This window comes from Amphiprion ocellaris, chromosome 19 (genome assembly GCF_022539595.1).
Source record: "Amphiprion ocellaris isolate individual 3 ecotype Okinawa chromosome 19, ASM2253959v1, whole genome shotgun sequence".
NCBI lineage: Eukaryota > Metazoa > Chordata > Actinopteri > Pomacentridae > Amphiprion > Amphiprion ocellaris.
The window spans coordinates 5,009,436-5,029,655 of NC_072784.1; the positions used below are offsets into that span (position 1 = coordinate 5,009,436).

Here is a 20,220-nt window from a genome sequence, read left to right on the forward strand (position 1 = left end):
CAAAATATGTGCCTAAACATTTACATACAAGTGTATAATTCAGCCTATAGATGATTATCCTGGCATATATAGACTACAAACAGACGGAAACGGCTATTACATCTTGTTTCTTGGCTAATACCTGCCTACACACAAACAGCATTCTCGCTAGCTTAAAGCTAACATCTGCCTGCTTTGTAGTTTTTTTGTTTGGGACATTTGAGCAAAATCCCACAAATTAAGCAACAAAGACACACAGCTACACAATGTCCTATTCTGTGAGAGTTAGAGGTGCTGGTAAGCAGACTGTATTAACCTTCACACAGAGCTTGGCAAGCAGTTTCCACCTGTTTCTTGTTTTATGCTAAGCTAGCCAACTGCTGGCTAAAGCTAAAGTCCTTGTCACTCGGCGGCCATCTTGAAAGAGCCAACACAAGCATTAACTAAACTTTCAGTGAACACAAATCTGATTCAAAACAAAACAAAGCAGACGATTGGCTTTTGGCAGGAAGGGGCGGGACAAGTTGGTCTCAAAGAATTTTTCCACAGATATCTGTTGAGGATTCTCAAATGCAGTGTTTATGCTGTAGTTTCACATTTACTTTACAGACATGAGAGTGGTATTTATCTTGTAATCAAACTCCAAACCAAAAAGCTAGCAAGCATATTCCCTCATGTTGAACTGTTGCTTTCACTTTGTTATGCTGTAGTTAATTATGAGGGAAATGACTGTCCAGATGTAGAAGGACTGAGTTAATTAATTCAAAAAAATACCAGTGTTTTTGTTGTATTCTACCCAATGAATTAGGGGACACTCTATCTAATAACCTCAGTTTTGCAAAAATCCAAACTCTGATGCTACACAGTAATTAAACTGCCATTTCTCTACTCTTCCTCCTGCACCTCCTCCTCACCTGAGTCCAGAAGAAGGAGATCCTGGGCTGTGAGCAGCCAGACCGTGAGGGTTAGAAAAGTTCTGTAGCTCCTCCTCTGACGCATAACAGCACACAAAACACACAACCACAAGGAACATCACTTCACGGCTCAACAGGTAAAATTCACAGTTAAAACCATCTGTTTACATAGAGAGCGAGATGAGAGACTGGTGACGGCGGACGGCGATGGCGGGTCACACATTATGTTAGACTACTAGCTGAATTCAGAACTACACTCCTGCGCTACTCTGGAGATGTTGTGCGACAGGTTTCCAGTGTGTGTTACCATCTAGCGTTTCTCTCTCGGAGTCAGAGTCCCAGCTTAGGGAGGAAGGGAAGGCTGAGGACTTGAATCTCCTCTGTGCACTCCTCCCTGACTCTACAGTGGGCTGAGGGCCTTCAGTCGGCTCCGAGCCCTCATCTCCAGCCCACGAGCGTTTTCCAGACATCGGATCTGGAGAGCATGAGGACTAGTGGACACAACAGAACACACACAGAGCAGTTTGTTACTGATGGATGATGGAGATGACGGCAGAAGTGGCGACGGAAGTGTTACCTCTAAGGTGCAGTTGCGGACCGGGTTTTGTGCTGAGTTAAAGGCTGGGGGCCCATAGCTGGTCCCTGGGGTTAGGGGCTGCCCTTCTGGCTCCATGGCCCCCCCAGAGAGCAGTATGGAGTCCCACTGGTGACCAGCCCGCCTACATGGTGCAGCGTCAATCCTCTTCTGGAAAACACACACAAACACACACACAGACAAGTTTTCATGGTGCAAAACTTTCTGCAGATTTTAACACAAACAATATGAGGAGCTCTAATCTGCAGGATCTGTCCTCTCCATTATTTTTCTCTTTTTTTTTTTTTTTTTTTGGTGCCAGCTGCAGTTTTGTCTGACCTATTTCCACAACATTAAAGAATGAAACAGGGCGCTTGAATGGTTACATAAATAAGTGGCCTTTATATCCAGGCCCGTGTCCTCTCCTGCTGCCCCCCCTCCTCCTCTAAAAGCCTGGCCGGGGACGTGAAGGTGTCCCACGGCTCTGGCCTCTGCTGCTCCAGAGGACGTGGCTGGTATCGATCCGGCGGCTGTCAGGTGATTGGAACCACGACGCATCCGTGCACGGAGCCCCAAAACGCCCAGAAACTGCAGTTGTCTGTGTTTTTTTTAGTGCAAATACTCACTGAAATCGGCCTGGTTTGCGGATCGCACAGGGGGGAAGGCTGCCTTTCCTAAGCGCCGTTCGTCATAGTTTGAGGACGGAGCTGAAGCTTTACGTCCCGCGACGATGCCGGAGAGAGGCTCGGGCCGGAGACATGGACCAACTTGGGGCTTTTTTCAGTCGCTGCTCGGCTCTTTGCATTGGATCCCTTGGAGATGCCAGGCAGAGGACTCCATGTTATTTGGCTTGCAGGCACGCCACGGCTCTGCGTACGTAACGTCGACGGGGAGGGCGACGAGAAGAGTTTCGAGTAAACCCACCGGGGCAAGTTTAATAAGTTCAACTTTTACCACCGCTCCGTTTGTGGCCTCAGTCCTGCGCTCCGATCGCGTTTGTGTGAAATATTTTAAAGCGAAACAAATCACGATTATACTTACATCCACTGCAGATACACAAATCAAAGCAGCGTTGATATAACACACCGAAAATCAATGTGAAAATCATTTTATTTTATGTAAATAGGGGAAATATTAATATAAACAGTTTTAATCTAAATAAATCTAATGACATGTGTTTGACCCACTTATTAAAACTGCAGTTGCTGACTTGTTTACGCATCATTACAAACATGCATCCCTCGCTATTTGCTGATTATAGTGACTGCTGAGTTTGTCAATTAGTTTGTGTGCCAAACACCCCCAAATGAAGGGGATCAATACGCCCCCCACTGATTATTAGATGGTCGTCTGGCGCCGCCTGCTGGCCGCAGCTGCAACTGTATGTTTGAGTCAGTGGTGGAAAAGGTTAACTGGTTGAAAACGCCCCCCTGAAGAGCAATATATATTTAAAAATAGATAATAATAATCACAATAATAATTATTATTGTTATTATTGTTATTAGTCTCAGAATTATGATTAGGTGACTAATTTAGAAGGGGATTATCATAATCATAACAGAAAAAAATTACATGACAAAACTAAATGTGAAATCTTTACATGTGATTTGGTTAGCTTTTATGTTATTAAATGATAGCGTACATAAATGATGTTTGATTGTTGTTATTAAATTAAATATCATAATAACAACAACAATAATCATAATAATTATTAATAATATATAAAATAATAGTAACAATTATCATAATAATTATTATTATTATTATTATTATTATTATTATTGTTATTATTATTATTATTATTATTATTATTATTATTATTATTATTATTGTTATATGTACACCAGAAGTATGCTTAAGTGAAATAATTTAGATGGTAATTATCATAATCATAGCAGAAAAAATTACATTACAAAACTAAATGTGAAATCTTTACATGTGATTTGTTTGCTTTAAATCTTTTTTTCCCCTTTTTTTAACTGTTGGTTCACTTTTATGTTATTAGATGACAGCATACATAAATTGTTATTATTGTTGTTGTTATTATTATTATTATTATTATTATTATTATTATTATTATTATTATTATTATTATTATTATTATTATTATTATTATATGTGTACTGGAAGTATGCTGAAGTGATGTATGGTTTAGATTTCAAATGACTGCCAATTTGTCCAAGACTGAGTGCCCCAGGAAATTCAGCCACAGAGCAAATAAAAAGTGTCAAAGAAGCCCAAAATTTAATCGCAGGATGTGCAGGTAACTTGGCAACTTTTTTGCATCAAAGTCCTGCATCTGCTGTTGTAGAAATTTGACCTGCATGGCGGGTGTGACAGGAATAAAAGCATTTGTTAAGGAAAAAGAACATGAAAACAAAACTACAGTTTTGTGGTGAACATAGGCCAAGAGCAGGCCTTTTGGAATGATGTGTTCTGGAGACGTGGATCAAAGATTGACCTCTTCCTGTGAAGTGTGGTGGTGGAAATGTTCTGGTTTCCTTCAGGGACTGGGCAGCTTGCAATCAGTGATTCAATGTTTATTTCAACTTAAAGTTACATTAAGGTGTCAATGACGTATTTACAATGTAGCAGAATAAGAAAATAAAGATGTAGGCAAACAAATAAGAAACTTAGATAAAAATAACAATAAAAACAGTAAAGGCAACACTTTTGAAATAAGGATAATTAGAGTGAACATGTATCAACTAAAACAAGAACAGCTGGACATAAAATGAAATGAAATTTAAAACCTAAATCACCTTGAGGTCATAAATGAGTCAAGCTTTAGATTGTTGTGCAGATTTTTCAAGTGTCCATTGATGCAACAAAGACTTATGCATCATATCAGAGAACACTTGAACATAATGTGGGAACATCTGTCCCAAATTTGAAGCTGAACTAGACGTGGACCTTTAAGCAGAATAATGATCCTAAGCAGACAGCAGATCCACCAAGGAATGGCTAGGAATAAGGGAGGGCTATTAAGTGGCTTAATCAAACCCAGATTTGAATCCAATTTAAATGCTGTGCAGGATTTAAAACATGCAAAAAACACCCTCAAACATTTGGCAAGTGAAGGAATTTTGCATGGAAGAGTGGTCTGAAATTGCAGTAAGTCGATGTCAGAGACTGTTTGAGTCCAATATTTCTACTAAAGGGGTCAATAGTAGCTTCCAAGGCCAAAAGCCACATAAGAATGCTACATTTGTTGATAATTTTTGCTGAATAAATGATTGAAAAAGCTCATTTTCCTTTGTGGTTGTTCAAGAATGCCAACTTTATTTGTGGGCATTGTATATGTGTTGAATTTTGCATCTATTTTTTCCACGACTTTAATATAATGCTATATTGATCAACTGACTGTGTCGCGGGATTAACTGATGCATCACTATAAAGACACTGTTCTATGAGTGTTGAAGCAGTGTGAGGTGTAGCCAGTTCTTTTTTTACTGCCGTGTAGTTAAATCTAGCAGATCTTGATTAAGAGGTGCTTAATGTTCCTCTGCAAACTATAGATGTAAAAATAAAAGTCATGCAGCAAGTCCAACATTTGCCTGAAATGTAGCATCGTGAAAGTATAAAACAGCCTAAAACTGCAGTGCTCAAATACAGTAAACATACTTATGGTGTTAAAATAAAATGTCAACAATAAGCACATAGAAATGTTATTTATTGTGTGATTTTTTTTTTTGAAGTATTGAAGGCTCTTCCTCTTGTTGAGGAGATCATTCTTGTTTCTTGACCTCCTGAAAGAAATAAAATAAAATAATTCAGACCATTAATAGAAGTAGGAATACAACAATGTAAAAACAACATTAGTAATAGTACTGTAGTCAGTCCTGATAAAGTAAAAGTACAGAAGAATGGGCAAAAAAAATATAAGTCTGAATTATACAAATACACTGACTGCAGTAAGTGAAATATATTTGTTAAATCTTATGTATAAGTGTGTTTGTGTTTTGCTTCTCCAGTCCTCCAGTCTATTGCAGGGCTAAATATACAGACAATCACACTCGTATTCACACCTAAGGACAATTTAGAGTTACCAATTAACCTTAGCATGTTTCTGGAGTGTGGGAGGAAGCTGGAGAACCTGGAGAAAAACCACACATTCACAGGTAGAACATGCAAACTCTATGCAGAAAGATCTCGGGAAGGCCGGGACGTGAACTGGGGATCTTCTAGCCGCAAAGCGAAAGTGCTAACCACCAAGTCACTGTGCAGCCCTCTCATTTAATCAAAGAATCCTTTTCCTCATTCTCTCATTATCTGGTTTCTAAACTCCAAACAGATTGTCATTTGCTTTTATCAGAGTAACTTTGCTGTAGCTGTTCTATCATAAAGGTCTTATTGATGAAGTGCTGCTGACGTGTAAAAGACTTCTGAAGTGCTCTAATGGTAACTGTTGGGTTCTTGAGTTCTTGAACAATGACCTTCTTCCTTGGTTACTCAGTACGACTAGACAACACCAAATCTACAACTAAATAAAGTGTCCAAAACGTGGAGGAGGTTTGTATATTTCTTGAATCCACTGTATGATTTTCAGGATATTCAAGCTTTGTTTCTTGTCAGAGCTCGTGTAACACCTGCTGATATGCCAATACTTCTACATACCCCAAAGTGTGCCCAGGTTTTTATCTCAGCATAGAGGGCATCTCCAGGACAAGAAGTGTCCACCACCTGTCTGTGGCCCTGCAGGGTGAAATCAGCTACCAGTCGCCCACCGCCAACAGCACAGGACGCCAGCTGATCTCTGACCAGCCCCATGGAGTGCTGAGAGGGCAGTCTGAAGGAGTAGTCTCCAATGAAGGAGACTCCGAAGCCTTTGGAGTTGTGTCCATAGGTGTGGGCTCCTTGCCAGTGCCACCCTCGGCCCTCGTAGATGTTCCCATCAGAGCCTGCGACGAAGCTTTCAGAAGGACAGAGGATCTTAGGTGTTGTAAAGATTTCACATAACCCATTTCTGACATGTGCAAGGGTCCTCACTGTTACCTGTATCCTATGTCATCCCAGCCTCTGTCTTCCTGGTGGAAGCGCTGCATGGAGCGCATGTCTGCAGAGCACTGCTCGAAGGTGAGGCAGGGCTGGCTTGGAGTGGCAGTGTGGTGGATGAACAGGAAGGACAGAGGCAGAGACAGGATGGTGGGTGTTCCTTTGTATGGTTTTGCATCCCACATACACCGAGGGATGATGGGTGGACATTCTGAAACACAGTAAGAATGTGTGACCTTGTTACTTGTATTTGAAATGAAGTGATCAGATTTTACAGCTGTCTCAGGCCATGAGTGCTTTTTGTTAGGGAATTCTGCGATGTCGAGAGACGAACAAGGAGGCAGATTTAGAGACACTCTGGAGACTCAGATGGCTTAGGTTGAGAATAAGGTTTACTGATATCAGGAGAAGTGACACGACAAGCAACACAGTGATGTGAGCACTGGCAGCATCAATTCGGAGGATTCTCCTCAACGTTCTCAGCTGCAACAACTGCTCAGCAGTTTCTCGCCTGCATGTCAGAGATTCGGTCTCGCGTTCAGCTTGAAGAAGACAGTTATTCTGTCCCGAAGCACTGCTCAAGACTTCTCAATAAATGAAACGACCCTCCAAAATGTGAATGCCTTCACATATCTTGGTTCTATCATGACCTCTAACCTCTGCCTAGATAGAGAACTCTCAGCTAGACTGGGCAGAGCTGCCAGCATGTTTGCTAAATTGGAGAAGTTTGTGTGGAGAAACAGACATCTTTTGATAAAAACAAAGGTGTGAGTCTGAGAAGCATGTGTACTGAGTGGACTGATGTATGGATCTGCAACATGGACAACATACCGACATCAAGACGACCGACTGAATACCTTTCACACAGGAATGCCATATTTAGATTACGGCCCAATATGGAGACAACTTGTTTACTCCATAACGTCAGACTAAACAAGATCTAATCTTAACCAAGTCATGTTTTTCCTACAGCAGTTGTCTGTCTCTCATTTATCTTCTTTATCAGGGTCATATTAGGGACAGAAAGCCTGAATGAGCTCCCAGCCTCAGTTTGGGAGAAGCAAACAGGAACAGGTGTCAAAGGTGATAACCTGTGGGATAATTTAAGGTGATCTAGAGGTTCTACAACTTGATTTAAGGTGACTGTAGTTGACAGATGCAACCTGCATGATATTCTGGGATGTCTTCAGCTAACAGCAGGAAATACCTCAGTAAGGGGAAAGAGAGTCATTTTTCCTTCACACTTTTCTGACTTCTTTCGCTTCCTTTGTGGTTTGTTCTTGTGCTTACCCATGTACATGTGGACAAACTCCTTCATTCCCTCCTTCACCGCAGCCGTCAGTTGCCTTTTCTTCTTCGCCTCCATCTCAGAGCGTCCCGTCAGCCTCTGCTGCAGCTCTTCTGATTTCACCACATGTCTGACCAACACCGGAGGGACAACCAGCGTTTTGAAGTTCTCCCTGCGGCGTTGGCTGATGAGGCGAGGGGCGGCGTCCAGCCCTCTGCTGTCCAGCTGGTGGCAGTAGTACTCTGTCAGCAGACTGCTCAGCTTGAGGGGACGTCTGGGTTTGGCAGAGACCTCCATCCCCAACACCACGCCGTCCATGCCTCCGTTGACCTGAGCGGTGGTGAGCAGAGAGGGGCTGTCTGAGAGGGTGAACACCTGGGGAGAGCTGATGTTGTCCCAGCAGCCGTCTGACCCAAGGCGCTGAGACAGAGAGCGCAGAGAAAGGCTGAGATCTCTGGCCAGAGTGAGTTGGTAGAGACCTCTAACACGCCCCTGATGTTTGGACAGGAGACCAGCCTCGATGCCCAGGAGGAGCTGCCTGAGGGCGACAGTGGTACCATCAGGAGTCAGAACCACTCCTTCCTCTTTGCCGTCCTCTGTCACCCGGTGATGCACAACCTTGCTAATGTAATCTGAGCGGTTGGCATTCAGTTCGGGACCGCTGGAGTTGGCGTTTGCAAGGAAGTGCTGGATGAATGCATCATTAAGGCCAGCTGCCCTCCGCAGCCTCTTCAGCACAGCTACTGGCTCCGACCCAGGATCCTCATCTTCCACCTGCTGCACCGCTTTGATGAAGTCTTCCATGCGCCTGGAAAATGAAGCTAGAGACAAAAAATACACAATCACAGCAGCAGCAAAAATATTTTGTTGCTCAGATGAAAATCTCATCTCATCTTGCTTGGTTTTATCTCCATACACTGATGTCACCTCGAAAATAATAGTGAAGTAAATAGTGAAACTAAGCAACTGGATCCCTTTAGGTGTTGAAAAATGGTCAAATAATCATTGCCATTAGTGTTACTTCTGTGATTTAGCTGACTGGTCTAGCACTTGTTATTAACTAATTTGCATTAATCCTGCATAAAATACATGAGTCTACTGAATTTTATTCAGTTGTCTGTTATGATAGTTGCACAGCAATCCTTTCCATTAAAGTCAGAGCTCTAGGGGTGTCACAATATGCCAGTATGGATGATATGAGAATCCACGAGGTACCCTACTAATTCAGTTTCCAGTTCAAAACAATACATTTAGCAAATTAAAAAGGCTGTAATGAGGGATATACATAATGCAGCAGAGCTGACGCAGGACTTTAACTGCTGCGTCAGTGCTTTTATAAATTCCTGCCATCCTTCTGTTGTGACGGTCATGCTTTTGATGGTCTGTCATGTGGTAATGTTTTAAATCTATATGCATATTGAACTGAATATTGAGTTTTAAAAAAATTATACCACCAATCAAATCGCACTATCTGGCAGGAAAATTGCAATCAAATATTCCTCAGATCATTCAGTCCAATGATACACATATAATGATAATAATAAAATAAATAACCCAACAGTAGGTACTATCTGGATGAGTCCAACATACAATACAGTTACACATCTCTATACTCATAATTTGTGTGTAAGTCCTTGTCAAAATGAATAAAATGAAAACTCAAAAGAAACACATTTAAACATGAATTTGACTAATATCGTCATTGTGAATTCTTTTAGTCACAATCTGGTGTAGTGAAAAACTGGTATCCCTTGAAAAAAGTGCATAAAAATATATGTTCTCTCATGTTCTAAAACTCCTGAGTAGAAGCTTCACACAATCGCAGCACGTTGACTAAAGACAGATAAAAAATGGTCAGATTTCAGACTGCAGACTTTCTTAAAACTCCTCATGAATGAGTTGTTGCTCAAACAACAAAAACAAGGTTAAATAGTCAGAGCAAGTCAGGACAAGTTAAGACAATGTTTTTATATTGTACAGCTGTTGCGCCAAAGTACCTGGATTATGATTGGTGTTATGAACGTAGCATAAGAAACTAAAAACAGTGCAGTTAGGACCTTGTAGTGTTATTTAGAGTGTGATTATATCTGAGTTATTTGCATATTAGTGATCAAACCCTCTAATAATTACAAAAAATACTACTTTACTTGAGTATAGTTGATATTAAAGTAAAACCCTACAATGTTTTTAATGATGGAGAATGACCTAATTAAAGTAATAATAGAGGTAGACACTAAAGTATTCTCATTTAAGCCAAGTAAAGGAAATATTGTGGATTAAAAGCCTACAGTTGTATCAATTTGGGATAAAAACCTGACTTTGTTTAGTTTTTAATATATATAACACTATATGAACAGCTAAGAGAAGTTTTCCAAGTAGATCCACAATGATTTGTGAGTCAAGCAGAAAAAAACACACAACATGTACCAGAGTTGATAGAGTTTCTGGATCTAAATACATCTCTGACATACCCTGCATCTTATAAAACTGGTGAAATCCTAAACAAACATTGTTACCTTCTGCATGTGTGCTGACCAACAGCACCCCAAAGGCCAGGATCAGTTTCCAGCAGCTGTTCTCCATCCTGAGATCGTAGCTTCGACTGGGTGCACTTTGTTGTTTGTCTCTCATTTATGTGCACCATAAATGGAGAGGTTATGTAACATCTGTACATATGCTGTAGATACGCCTACGTTTAATCAGTCGGTGTGGCCGACTGACTAATGTGGGAAACTGCCACCTGTAGCATAAGCAGAGCGATTGCCGCCAAAGGTCTTCCTGTGCACGGCGTTCATGTAAATAACTTGGACATTTTTAAGAAATTCACAAGTTCCGTATAACAAAAAAAAAAAATCTCTGTCATCTCGTGTGCTTGTGAAACAAACATTATGGGAATAATCTCAGCCACCAGAAGCAAACTGCTGAACAAATCACTGGCAGTCCTCTGTGAGGCAATAAGCACGTTCTCTGGAAGTGTTCATGAATACAAACGCAGGCTGCAAAACTGAGGAAGTCCCAAAACCATGAATCATGTGTGTTCTCTGTGGCAGGAATATATGGTTGGCACGCGTATGCATTCATCAATCAATGGAGTAAAACTGACACAGATGGTGCTGAAATATCTGTTTCAGGAATATGTGCACAAACTGTCCATAGTGTAAGTCACACAGCAGCTCTTGCAGAAGTCACACGAGAAGAGGAAGTGGATGTTGCCTCTGTGTGGTCTGGAAGGTCCGGGATGCAGATAACAATGGTCAGAGATGTACCGACAGTAATCTGTGCTAGTAACCTTTTAGAGGAAGGAAGAAGACATAAAAGGTGGTGTTTATGGGAAAAAGCCCAGAACAAATAATCAAAATATTATATGATATTTATGAGGGAGGCTCATGATCAGTGGGGGATAACATGGAGGGAAACTACCGGTGATATTTGCACTGATACTGATTATTGCTTTATTGCACTGGTTGCTGGCTGTAAAAGTTCACTGTGCAGCTTAATGTCTGCTTTGAAATTAAGCTGTAAACTAGAGTCATTTGGAATAAAAAACAGAGTGAGTTTTACGCAGTTTAAATGCTTTAATTAACATTTTTAATCCCAATGAGAAGCACAATTCAAGGGTTAGGGCACAGTATATGAAAGTCCAGTAGCAAGACAGTGTTAAAGCGCTACAAAAATGCCAGTCAAGTCTGGGTACCGTTCATCAATAATCCTCGTATATGACTGTTGGAGCAGCCTTTGAACTTATTGCCACAACACAATTATGCTTCTGGAAACCGAAAATTTTACTGTAGCAAGCAGCAAAGTGAACATAGAAGAAGAAGAAGAAGAAGAAGAAGAAGAAGAAGAAGAAGAAGAAGAAGAAGAAGAAGAAGAAGAAGAAGAAGAAGAAGAAGGAGGAGGAGGAGGAGGAGGAGGAGGAGGAGAAGAAGGAGGAGGAGGTAAAGAAGAAGGAGAAAAAGGAGAAGAGGGAGGAGGAGAAGAAGGAGAACAACAACAAGAAGAAGGAGGAGGAAGAGTAGGAGAAGAAGAAGAAGGAGGAGGAGGAGGAGGAGGAGAAGAAGAAGTGGGCACTTGATGTGTAAAATTTAAAGGAGGAATGATGTGCTCAGATTCTACTGCAGCACTAATGATACTGAAAGGACAGAAAAAGAGGAGCTACACCAAACCTAATAGTAGAAATTCAAACTGCATTTAACTGTGAAGCACTGCGAAATTGGAAAGAATAAGTAGAACTAGAACTGCTGGATAGAAGAATCAAGAGGAAGGGCAAAGTTATGGAAAAAAGTTGAGAGAAAGGCCATGAGGGATGGTTTTATTTTTCAGTACAGCCAACATAACTATGTGGTCATGAGACTGGGTCACTGAATCATGGGCTGGCAGTGTTTAGCAAGCACCCTGATGGAAAATACATCTGTGGAGCAACTGTGAATCACGCTCTGGTAGAAAAACATCACACAGGGAGAAACCTCATAGCTGTTAGAAACTCATAATTCTTTGAAATCAATACTTAGCATGCTACAAAATCAACAAAATCTCTGATTCAGTCTCTCCGCTGTACTGTATTTAACCCTGGTGTTGTCCTGCGGGTCAAAATTGACCCGTTTTAAAGTTTGAAAATGTGGGGGGTGGGAAATATTTTCACAGTGAAACTTCTGACGTCCACATTTTCAACATTTTGGGGAAATCTTTGAACATTTTATTGTGGAAAAAAAAATGTTAAAAATGTTTCTTAAGAACATTCACAAAAAAATCAACCAAAATCCAGCAAAATTCGCTCTTGATTTTTATGTGAATGTTCTTGAAGAAAATATTAGAAGTTTTACTGATATATATGTAATCACTTTAGATATTTTTAGATTTTTTGGGAGATTTTTACTCATTTTTTGAAAATATTTACAAGAATTTTCTTGCCAAATATGTTTTGTTTTTTTTTTTTTTTAAATAAAACTTTTAAGACAAACTTTAAAGGAATTATTGGAATTTTTTTCCTGAAGGTTTTGCATTTTTTCAGAAATTTGGGGAATTTTTTTGCTCAATTTTTGTATTTTTTCAGACAAGGAAACGATATTTTTGGTGCCCATAAATGAGGATAACAGGAGGGTGAACGGTGTCGATGTAATTCTCCTACTGACCTGCGGGAGGCAGCAAAACACCTCTGCTCCGTTTAGTCTGCTGTAAATGACATCAACAGAGGAAGAAGAAGAAGCAGACCCTGAACAGCAGCTAATTTAGCTCCCACAAGGTGCGTTTATCCCTCAAAGACTCGACTTATTAAAAGCAGGAAATTTAATACTAAATGCTGTTCGTTCCGTGTTAGTAAAAGTGTATGTTTACGCCGCTTTGAATAGCTCCCGTGCGGTTATCTTTCCAGGATGTACCGGTTAGCATCCGTAGCTAGTTAGCCAGCAGCTAGTGGTGATCAGCTGTATGTTGGGTTTAAATACAGTCTGTGGTTTAAACTGGACACACAGAAACACACAACGATTCAGCAGCTTCATTTTATTTCTTACGCGTTCACACAATGTGTAATTTGTGTCGGTTGAGTGATATTACGCTTAAAATTAAAATACATTGATTTTGACGCAGGGAAAAGTGGCTAATTCGAGCCTGGCAGTTAAGAAGTAGCCTCAAATTTGTTAAAATTAAATTAATGTCATTTAATGTCATTGCTTTAAATGGCTCGTATAATAAATGGAAGCTGAATAAGCACCAGATTGTAGTCCTTATGTTTTCACATAGCTGTCTATGAAAGTAATCACGTGATTTCGTCAACATAACAAGGCTCCACCTTCAGTACTTCTGGGTGTATTTGACTGTAATTGCAGATAATGAGCTGCAGGTGTGTTTATTTCAAATGGTTTTACAGTAATTAACAACTTTCACTGTTTAGGTTGGAATTATTACCACTTGTCTCAGAAGCTGGGTCAATATATAATTGAGGGACTTTTGAAGTCCATGGGATATATCTTGCTGACATTTTTAATAAAAAATTTTTAAAAACTAATGTTTTTTATGTTCATTATGATCATGTCTTTACAAATTCCATAATTATTTATTACAGAAACAATCACTTATTAATAAAGAAATGACTGGATATCGCTAAAATGTCAACAAAAGCCCTACGATTATATATTGACTCATCCAGAATGAAGTGAAAATGATCCATAATTACAGAAAATTAGTCCAGAATGACATGAAATTTGTCCTAAATGACTTGAAAATTATCCCAAGGACACAAAATGATCCAAAATTACAAGACAAGATCGAACCTGACTTAAAACCTGTTGAAAATGACAAGAAAATTGTCCAAAATTGCTCAAAACTTGTTCAGATTGACGTGAAAATGATCCATAACTATGGAAAATTAGTCCAGAATGACATGAAATGTGTCCCAAATGACTTGAAAATTTTTGTTGTTTTGTCTTTTTTGTCATTTTGTGTCTTGTTTTTGTCATTTCATGTCTCATTTTTGTCATTTTGTGTCTCGTTTTGTCATTTTTGTGTCTCTGTTTTAACTTTCAATTTCAGTTTCACTCAATTGTATATATAATATTTCGAAGAATCTTTCTGTAAAAATGACATGTGGGGTTTAGTTATAGGCGGTCATGTTGATTTTAGGCCTGAAAACAGCAAAAATGTCAACTATGTTACAAAAAGTCCCACAATTATTTATTGACCCAACTGGATCTTTGTGTGTCCATTAGGCTATTTACAGCATTATACAGAAGTGAATGTTGTGCAATATCACTTAAATTTCACATGATTCTAAACTGCATCACTTCTTAGTAACTCCGATATTTCTAGTTGATTGAATACTTTTTTATGAGAAAAATACAGCTCCGAAGTAGAAAATCCTTGCAACAAAGATAAATACTGCTGTGATCACCGACACACACGTTAGAAAACCACTGAGTTCCCTGTGATCTTCAGTCAGCCTAATCCCACAAACATGATTAGGAAATGAGCTGTGAACGTCAGGACTTTTTCGGTTTAGGACCTATGGATTGTGTCTGTCTGCATGTCTCCACGTGGAAAAGAGTTGCCAGAGGAAGTGAAAAACCTGGTTGTGAAACTTCACATAGATGGATACAGGAAGATTGGTAACCCACAAGAAATCAGCTAAAACACAGTTACAGCAGTAATCAAGATGTAGAAAGTGCACTATTTGCACAATCTGGCTCTGATAAACAGATGGGCAAATGCTTCTGACTTGGTACTGAGTTCCTGTGAAGAATGATGCATAATGTCAGCCTCTTTGGACGGCATCCAGGAAACATACCCTTGGTTGCTTTTCTGAACAAAAGTGAAAAACAATTATTTGCTAAAGAACATGAAAGGAAGCTTGACGAATGGTGGGAGCACATTCTTTTATTAGATGTGGCAAAGATACGTTTGTTTGGCTCAGATGGAGTCAAACAAGTTTTACCACAGTGAAAACATACTCCTGAAGGTGAAGCACAGAGGTGGGAGGGTGATATGAGGCTGCATGTGTGCAAAAGGTGTTGGGGAGATAACATTTAGAAATGGCATGATAAATGTCTGTAGATTTATCAAAATACTGGCTCACAAGATTAATCCCAGTCTGCAGAAGCTGGGCAGAAGAGAAATATTGCAACGTTGTGATGGGAAAATGACTTCATGCAGGTTGCATCTGTCAGCTGCAGTCACCTTAAATCAAGTCATAGAACTTCAAGATCACCTCAGATTATCTGACAGGTTTGACCCTTGTTCCTATTTGCTTTTCCCAATCTGAGGCTGTAAGCATGTTTAGGCCCTCTCTGTCCCTAATATGACCCTGAAAAAAGCAGATGCTGTTGGTTATGACTAGATATTGTCTAGTTGACGTTCTTGAGCAGACAAATTTTCTCTATATTGGGCCGTAATCTAAATATGGCATTCCTCCCAACTCCTTATATACCCAAGGTCGAAGAGAATCCTCAGAATTTATGCTGCCAGCGCTCACATGAATGTGCTGCTTTGTTGTATCACTTCACCTGATATCAGTCAACTTTATTCTCAACATAAGACATCTGAGTCTCCAGAGTGTCACTGAGTCTGACCTGACAAACATAACAATCTAAAGAACACAGCCAAACTCACACAAGAGTTTCTTAACCCTCATGTTGTCCTGCAGGTCAAAATTGACCCATTTTAAAGTTTGAAAATGTGGGGAAAAATTTTTTTTTCTGAAAGTTCTTAAAGAAAATATTAGAACTTTTGCTGATATATATGGAATCACAGATATTTTTAATATTTTTTTCTTCTGTTGTGTCGTGTATTTATTCACCTGTATTGTCATTAACTTTACGGTTAGGTTTCTATCTATCTATCTATCTATCTATCTATCTATCTATCTATCTATCTATCTATCTATCTATCTATCTATCTATCTATCTATCTATCTATCTATCTATCTATCTATCTATATAATAATAGCACAAATGAGCTGTCAGTGCTGCATATCTGCATCAATATAAACCTGTGTCTTCATCTCTCTCTAACAGAAAATGGACACGAGGTTTACTCGAGGGAAATCCAACATCTTAGAGCGGCCCTTGACCCGACCAAAGACGGAAGTCAGCGTGAGCGCCTTCGCCCTGCTGTTCTCTGAGATGGTCCAGTACTGTCAGAGCCGAGTGTACTCTGTAACCGAGCTGCAGACCCGGCTGGCAGACATGGGCCAGAGCGTCGGAGCCAGCATGCTGGATGTGCTGGTTCTGAGAGAGAAGAACGGCAAGAGGGAGACCAAAGTGCTGAACATGCTGCTCTTCATCAAGGTCAGCAAGTAGGGATGTCTTATACTGGCTTTTTTCCCAATAACCGATATGCAGATATTGTCCAACTCTCAATTTCCGATTCCGATATCGATCGATACCAATATATGTGGGCTATTTAACTAATTTTAGGTAACATCACATATCTAATGTCATGGAATTAACACATCATGCCGAATTTTATTGTGACGCCCCATTGGATGCATTGTCAAATGCAGCAAGGCTTTCCAAATGTAAACATTGTCTGTGCAAAATAAGAAAACTACATCACCTTAACCCTCGTGTCGTCCTGCGGGTCAAAATTGACCTATTTTAAAGTCTGAAAACGTGGAAAATATACATATATTCACAGTGAAACTTCTGATGTCCACATTTACAACACTTTCGGGAAATTTTTCAACATTCTTTGGTGGAAAAAAATGCTTAAAAAAATGTTTCTTTTAGAACATTCAGAAAAAAAATTACCAAAATCCAGTGAATTTCGCTGGATTTTGGTAGATTTTTTTTTGAATGTTCTTAAAGAAAATATTAGATTTTTTACTGATATATATGTAATCACTTTAGATATTTTCAGGATTTTTTTGGAAGATTTTTATTCATTTTTAGAAAATCTTTCCATGTAAAAAAAAAAATATATATTTCTTGCCAAATTTGGGGATTTTTTTTTTGAAACACAAAACTTTTAAGGGAAACTTTTAAGGAATTTTGGAATTTTCTTCCTGAAGATTTTGCAATTTTTTATAAATTTGGAAAAATTTTTGCTGAGTTTTTGGATTTTTTTCAGACAAGGGAAAAACTTTTTTGGTGCCTGTAAATGAAGACAACAGGAGGGTTAAAGTGCAAAACTGATGCTGACTCGCCTGTATGACTGGTCTAATTTTTTCCCTTGTCCATATATGTGAGAGGTAGACTTTCTGAATGAAAATAAGCATCTCGGCATTGTCACAATGTATGCGATTTCTCTTCTTGTCGATGACATTGGAGACAGCCGGTAAATGCTGACGGAAGCCAGGCATTATTTTATCGGTTTTCATGATAGGCAAAAAAACCCGATAACAATATTGACCGATATTACATTTTTATGCCAATATCGGGCCGATATTATTGGACATCCCTGACAGCAAGAGTTAAACAGTTTCAGGATTGAATAAGTTTTGAAGCTCCACTAAACAGCTGTCTTTCTTTTAGGTTAATGTGTGGAAGTCTTTGTTCGGGAAGGAGGCAGACAAGCTGGAGCAGGCCAACGACGACGACAAGACTTATTACATCATAGAGAAAGAGCCGCTTATCAACGCCTACATCTCTGTGCCGAAGGAGAACAGCAGCTTGAACTGTGCCGCCTTCACTGCCGGCATCGTGGAGGCCATCCTCACTCACAGCGGCTTCCCCGCTAAGGTCACCGCTCACTGGCACAAAGGCACCACTCTCATGATCAAGTTTAACGAGTCGGTTATCGCCAGGGACAAGGCGCTGGATGGCAGATAAGAAAGACTGAACATGGTGAATTGTGTTGTAAATGGATAGGGGATCAGGATTGATCATCAAAGCTCAGGCTGGTGTTTGTTCCTGATGCGTGGATGATTTATTGTCCTCGTGGTAACTGATGAGAAAAGACGACTTTATGGATGAATGACTGCGCTGCACTGAGCCACATGTAGAGCAGAAAAGATGCAACTAGTTGGTTTTGTGGATCATCTCTCACTCGTTTTACCTCATGAAGTTGTTTAGATCACTTTTTGTTTGTAGTTTGTTTTGGTTACATGGTTACTCCACAGATAATCCATAAAAGATAAAGATATCAGATCATAGTTTCACAGCATCATTCAGTTGTTTTCATTGGTGGATCTCTGATTCTTAAGAGCACCTGTCACCATATTTTATTTCACCCTTTGAGGCACAACATGGGTCAAGAGGTACCCATTTTCTATTGATTATGGATCACTTTTGACCCATGTTTGCATCAAAGGGTTAAATGGCTTCAATCAAATAACCTCTTGGGCTGTTTATAGACTATGTAATGAATCAAATATGTCCAAATTAGACTGGTACATTGAACAACAACCTACTAAATGGTGACCAACAAAGTTACACATTCTTCCTTTTTAAAATGTTCATTAGAAAATACAGTTTTTTAACGACTAAATATTTTATTTTCCTTTTTTTTCTGATTCATTCCAGTTCAATCTCAGCTTTCATCTCTGTAAAATAGCATCTTCATCTGGAACAGCGAGGTTGTGTAGTCACTATTTGTGTTTTCTTATACTTTTATTATAAATGTGTGGATTCAAGGTTTGTAAAACACAAGGCAGTTTACATTCTACAGTTTAAAACTTGAACACGGAAGATGTTTGAGAAGATATGACTGCTGTTAAGCCGACTAATAAAAATGGAAAACATGGTTTCAGCATTTCACTGCCAGGATTTAATTCCTGACTGTCACCACATTCGGCAAGAAAATTAGTCTAGATGCAGATTAGAGTGGAATCTGACAGTTCATGAAATAAATAATCTGTGAAATGTCCTAATAGAATGCAGCTATTTTTGTTTGTTTTACTCAGAACATGCAGAAAGAGGAGAAGGTTGATATTATATCTGTAGAGTTGAAGCTTAGCTTCGTGCATAGACTGGAAACCTGGCTGCTGCTAAACACAATGTAGTCTGTCTAGTACCACCTCTAATTCCTATAGTATTCAGACACTTGCTGCAACGTGTAAAAATTACATATTGTGGTTATAACCAGAAGTACAGGAAGCTAAACACTTGATATTATGTCCACGCAAGCCTTTTTGTAACGCTGTACAGTGTCACATTCAACATCCTCAGTGTAAAAATGAAGCAAGTTCAGGGTTATATTTACAGCACTGGCTATCAGACATTGTCACTTTTATAATTTTACCAATTTTAAATAATGATTACATTGCAGTGATGGAATATATTGGAGTACATCTACTCTAATACATATCTAAAATACTTGTACTTCAGTGTTTTTTTAATATTAAGTTTATGCTTTTTTCCCCTGCTTGCTACTTTTAACTGCATTCCATTCTTATGTACTTTAAAGCAGATTAGGACTTAAAATCTTAAGTGCTTTAAATACACTGAATTGGTCTGCAGTAAATTAAGCCATCTTGAAGTCCATAAAACCATTCACTTAGCTCTACTTTGGTCGTATATGTATTTAAATACTGTTTCCATGTCAATATATTTGTGATGATGTAAAAATGAACACACATGGAGCCTGTTTTGGTGAGTGATGAATATTTTTCCACTTAATGTAAATTTTGTTGCCTATACAACAGTACACAAGGTTTTGAAATGAAAGACTCTTCATTATCTATCATCAGAATCTTTAAATCGTGGCATTGCTGCTTTTACTGAGGTAAAATATATGAGTTTTCTCCACCACATTGTGATCAAAGGAAATGTGATCCACTGAAAATGTTCAACCGCAGCAGCTGGAGAAAATTGGAACTTATTTGGTTCATAACTAAAAACTCTCCATGTTTAAGTCATATTTCAACATTCCAGTTGCAGCCTCTGCAGGTTAGAACTGAGGTGTTTCTGTTCTGCTGGTATTCCAGACATATCTGAACTATAATTTCAACACTGATGTCTGTCTGTTCCATGAAGATGAAGGGCTGATGGGAAATGGTGTTCCTAATGAATTCGTGTGTGTGTGTGTGTGTGTGTGTGTGT

General features: G+C 39.3%; 3 protein-coding genes across 5 annotated transcripts in view; 1 reads left to right on the plus strand and 2 right to left on the minus strand.

Moving 5' to 3' along the window:
* The window catches only part of wizb (WIZ zinc finger b), a 35,418-nt gene extending 33,009 nt beyond the window's left edge, over nucleotides 1–2,409 (minus strand). Inside the window, exons 1-4 of one of the 3 annotated variants that reach the window (XM_035948169.2) lie at nucleotides 2,094–2,409; nucleotides 1,471–1,638; nucleotides 1,201–1,384; nucleotides 894–969 (exon numbers count right to left, since the gene is read on the minus strand). In XM_035948169.2, the coding sequence (XP_035804062.2) occupies nucleotides 894–969; nucleotides 1,201–1,384; nucleotides 1,471–1,566 (356 nt within the window). In that variant the 5' untranslated portion in view covers nucleotides 1,567–1,638; nucleotides 2,094–2,409. Of the gene's footprint in view, nucleotides 1–893; nucleotides 970–1,200; nucleotides 1,385–1,470; nucleotides 1,639–2,093 lie in introns of those variants that run through there. The other 2 variants (XM_023270177.3, XM_035948171.2) reach the window with 2 other exon arrangements.
* A 2,714-nt stretch (nucleotides 2,410–5,123) lies between these two features.
* Nucleotides 5,124–10,400, minus strand: pglyrp6 (peptidoglycan recognition protein 6). The gene is made up of 5 exons (XM_023270181.3): nucleotides 10,267–10,400; nucleotides 7,753–8,571; nucleotides 6,463–6,673; nucleotides 6,085–6,379; nucleotides 5,124–5,216 (listed from the first exon to the last, which is right to left on the minus strand). The coding sequence occupies exons 1-5, from the start codon at nucleotides 10,379–10,381 to the stop codon at nucleotides 5,196–5,198; spliced, it is 1,461 nt and encodes a 486-aa protein (XP_023125949.3). The 5' UTR covers nucleotides 10,382–10,400; the 3' UTR covers nucleotides 5,124–5,195.
* A 2,453-nt stretch (nucleotides 10,401–12,853) lies between these two features.
* Nucleotides 12,854–18,922, plus strand: LOC111568499 (trafficking protein particle complex subunit 5-like). Its single transcript, XM_023270180.3, has 3 exons — nucleotides 12,854–12,992; nucleotides 16,255–16,527; nucleotides 17,713–18,922. Exons 2-3 carry the CDS (start codon nucleotides 16,258–16,260, stop codon nucleotides 18,007–18,009), a joined length of 567 nt encoding a protein of 188 aa, XP_023125948.1. The 5' UTR covers nucleotides 12,854–12,992; nucleotides 16,255–16,257; the 3' UTR covers nucleotides 18,010–18,922.
* Nucleotides 18,923–20,220: the final 1,298 nt, after the last annotated feature.

What these genes read in the sequence shown, in the direction of transcription:
- LOC111568499 (XM_023270180.3), top strand. Translation starts at nt 16,258, where the DNA reads ATGGACACGAGGTTTACTCGAGGGAAATCCAACATCTTAGAGCGGCCC. An exon ending in ACATGCTGCTCTTCATCAAG is followed by an intron (nt 16,528 to 17,712) that starts GTCAGCAAGTAG and finishes TCTTTCTTTTAG; the next exon opens with GTTAATGTGTGGAAGTCTTT.
- pglyrp6 (XM_023270181.3), bottom strand. Translation starts at nt 10,381, where the DNA reads ATGAGAGACAAACAACAAAGTGCACCCAGTCGAAGCTACGATCTCAGG. An exon ending in GGTCAGCACACATGCAGAAG is followed by an intron (nt 8,572 to 10,266) that starts GTAACAATGTTT and finishes TTTTGTCTCTAG; the next exon opens with CTTCATTTTCCAGGCGCATG. An exon ending in TGGGATGACATAGGATACAG is followed by an intron (nt 6,380 to 6,462) that starts GTAACAGTGAGG and finishes TCCTTCTGAAAG; the next exon opens with CTTCGTCGCAGGCTCTGATG.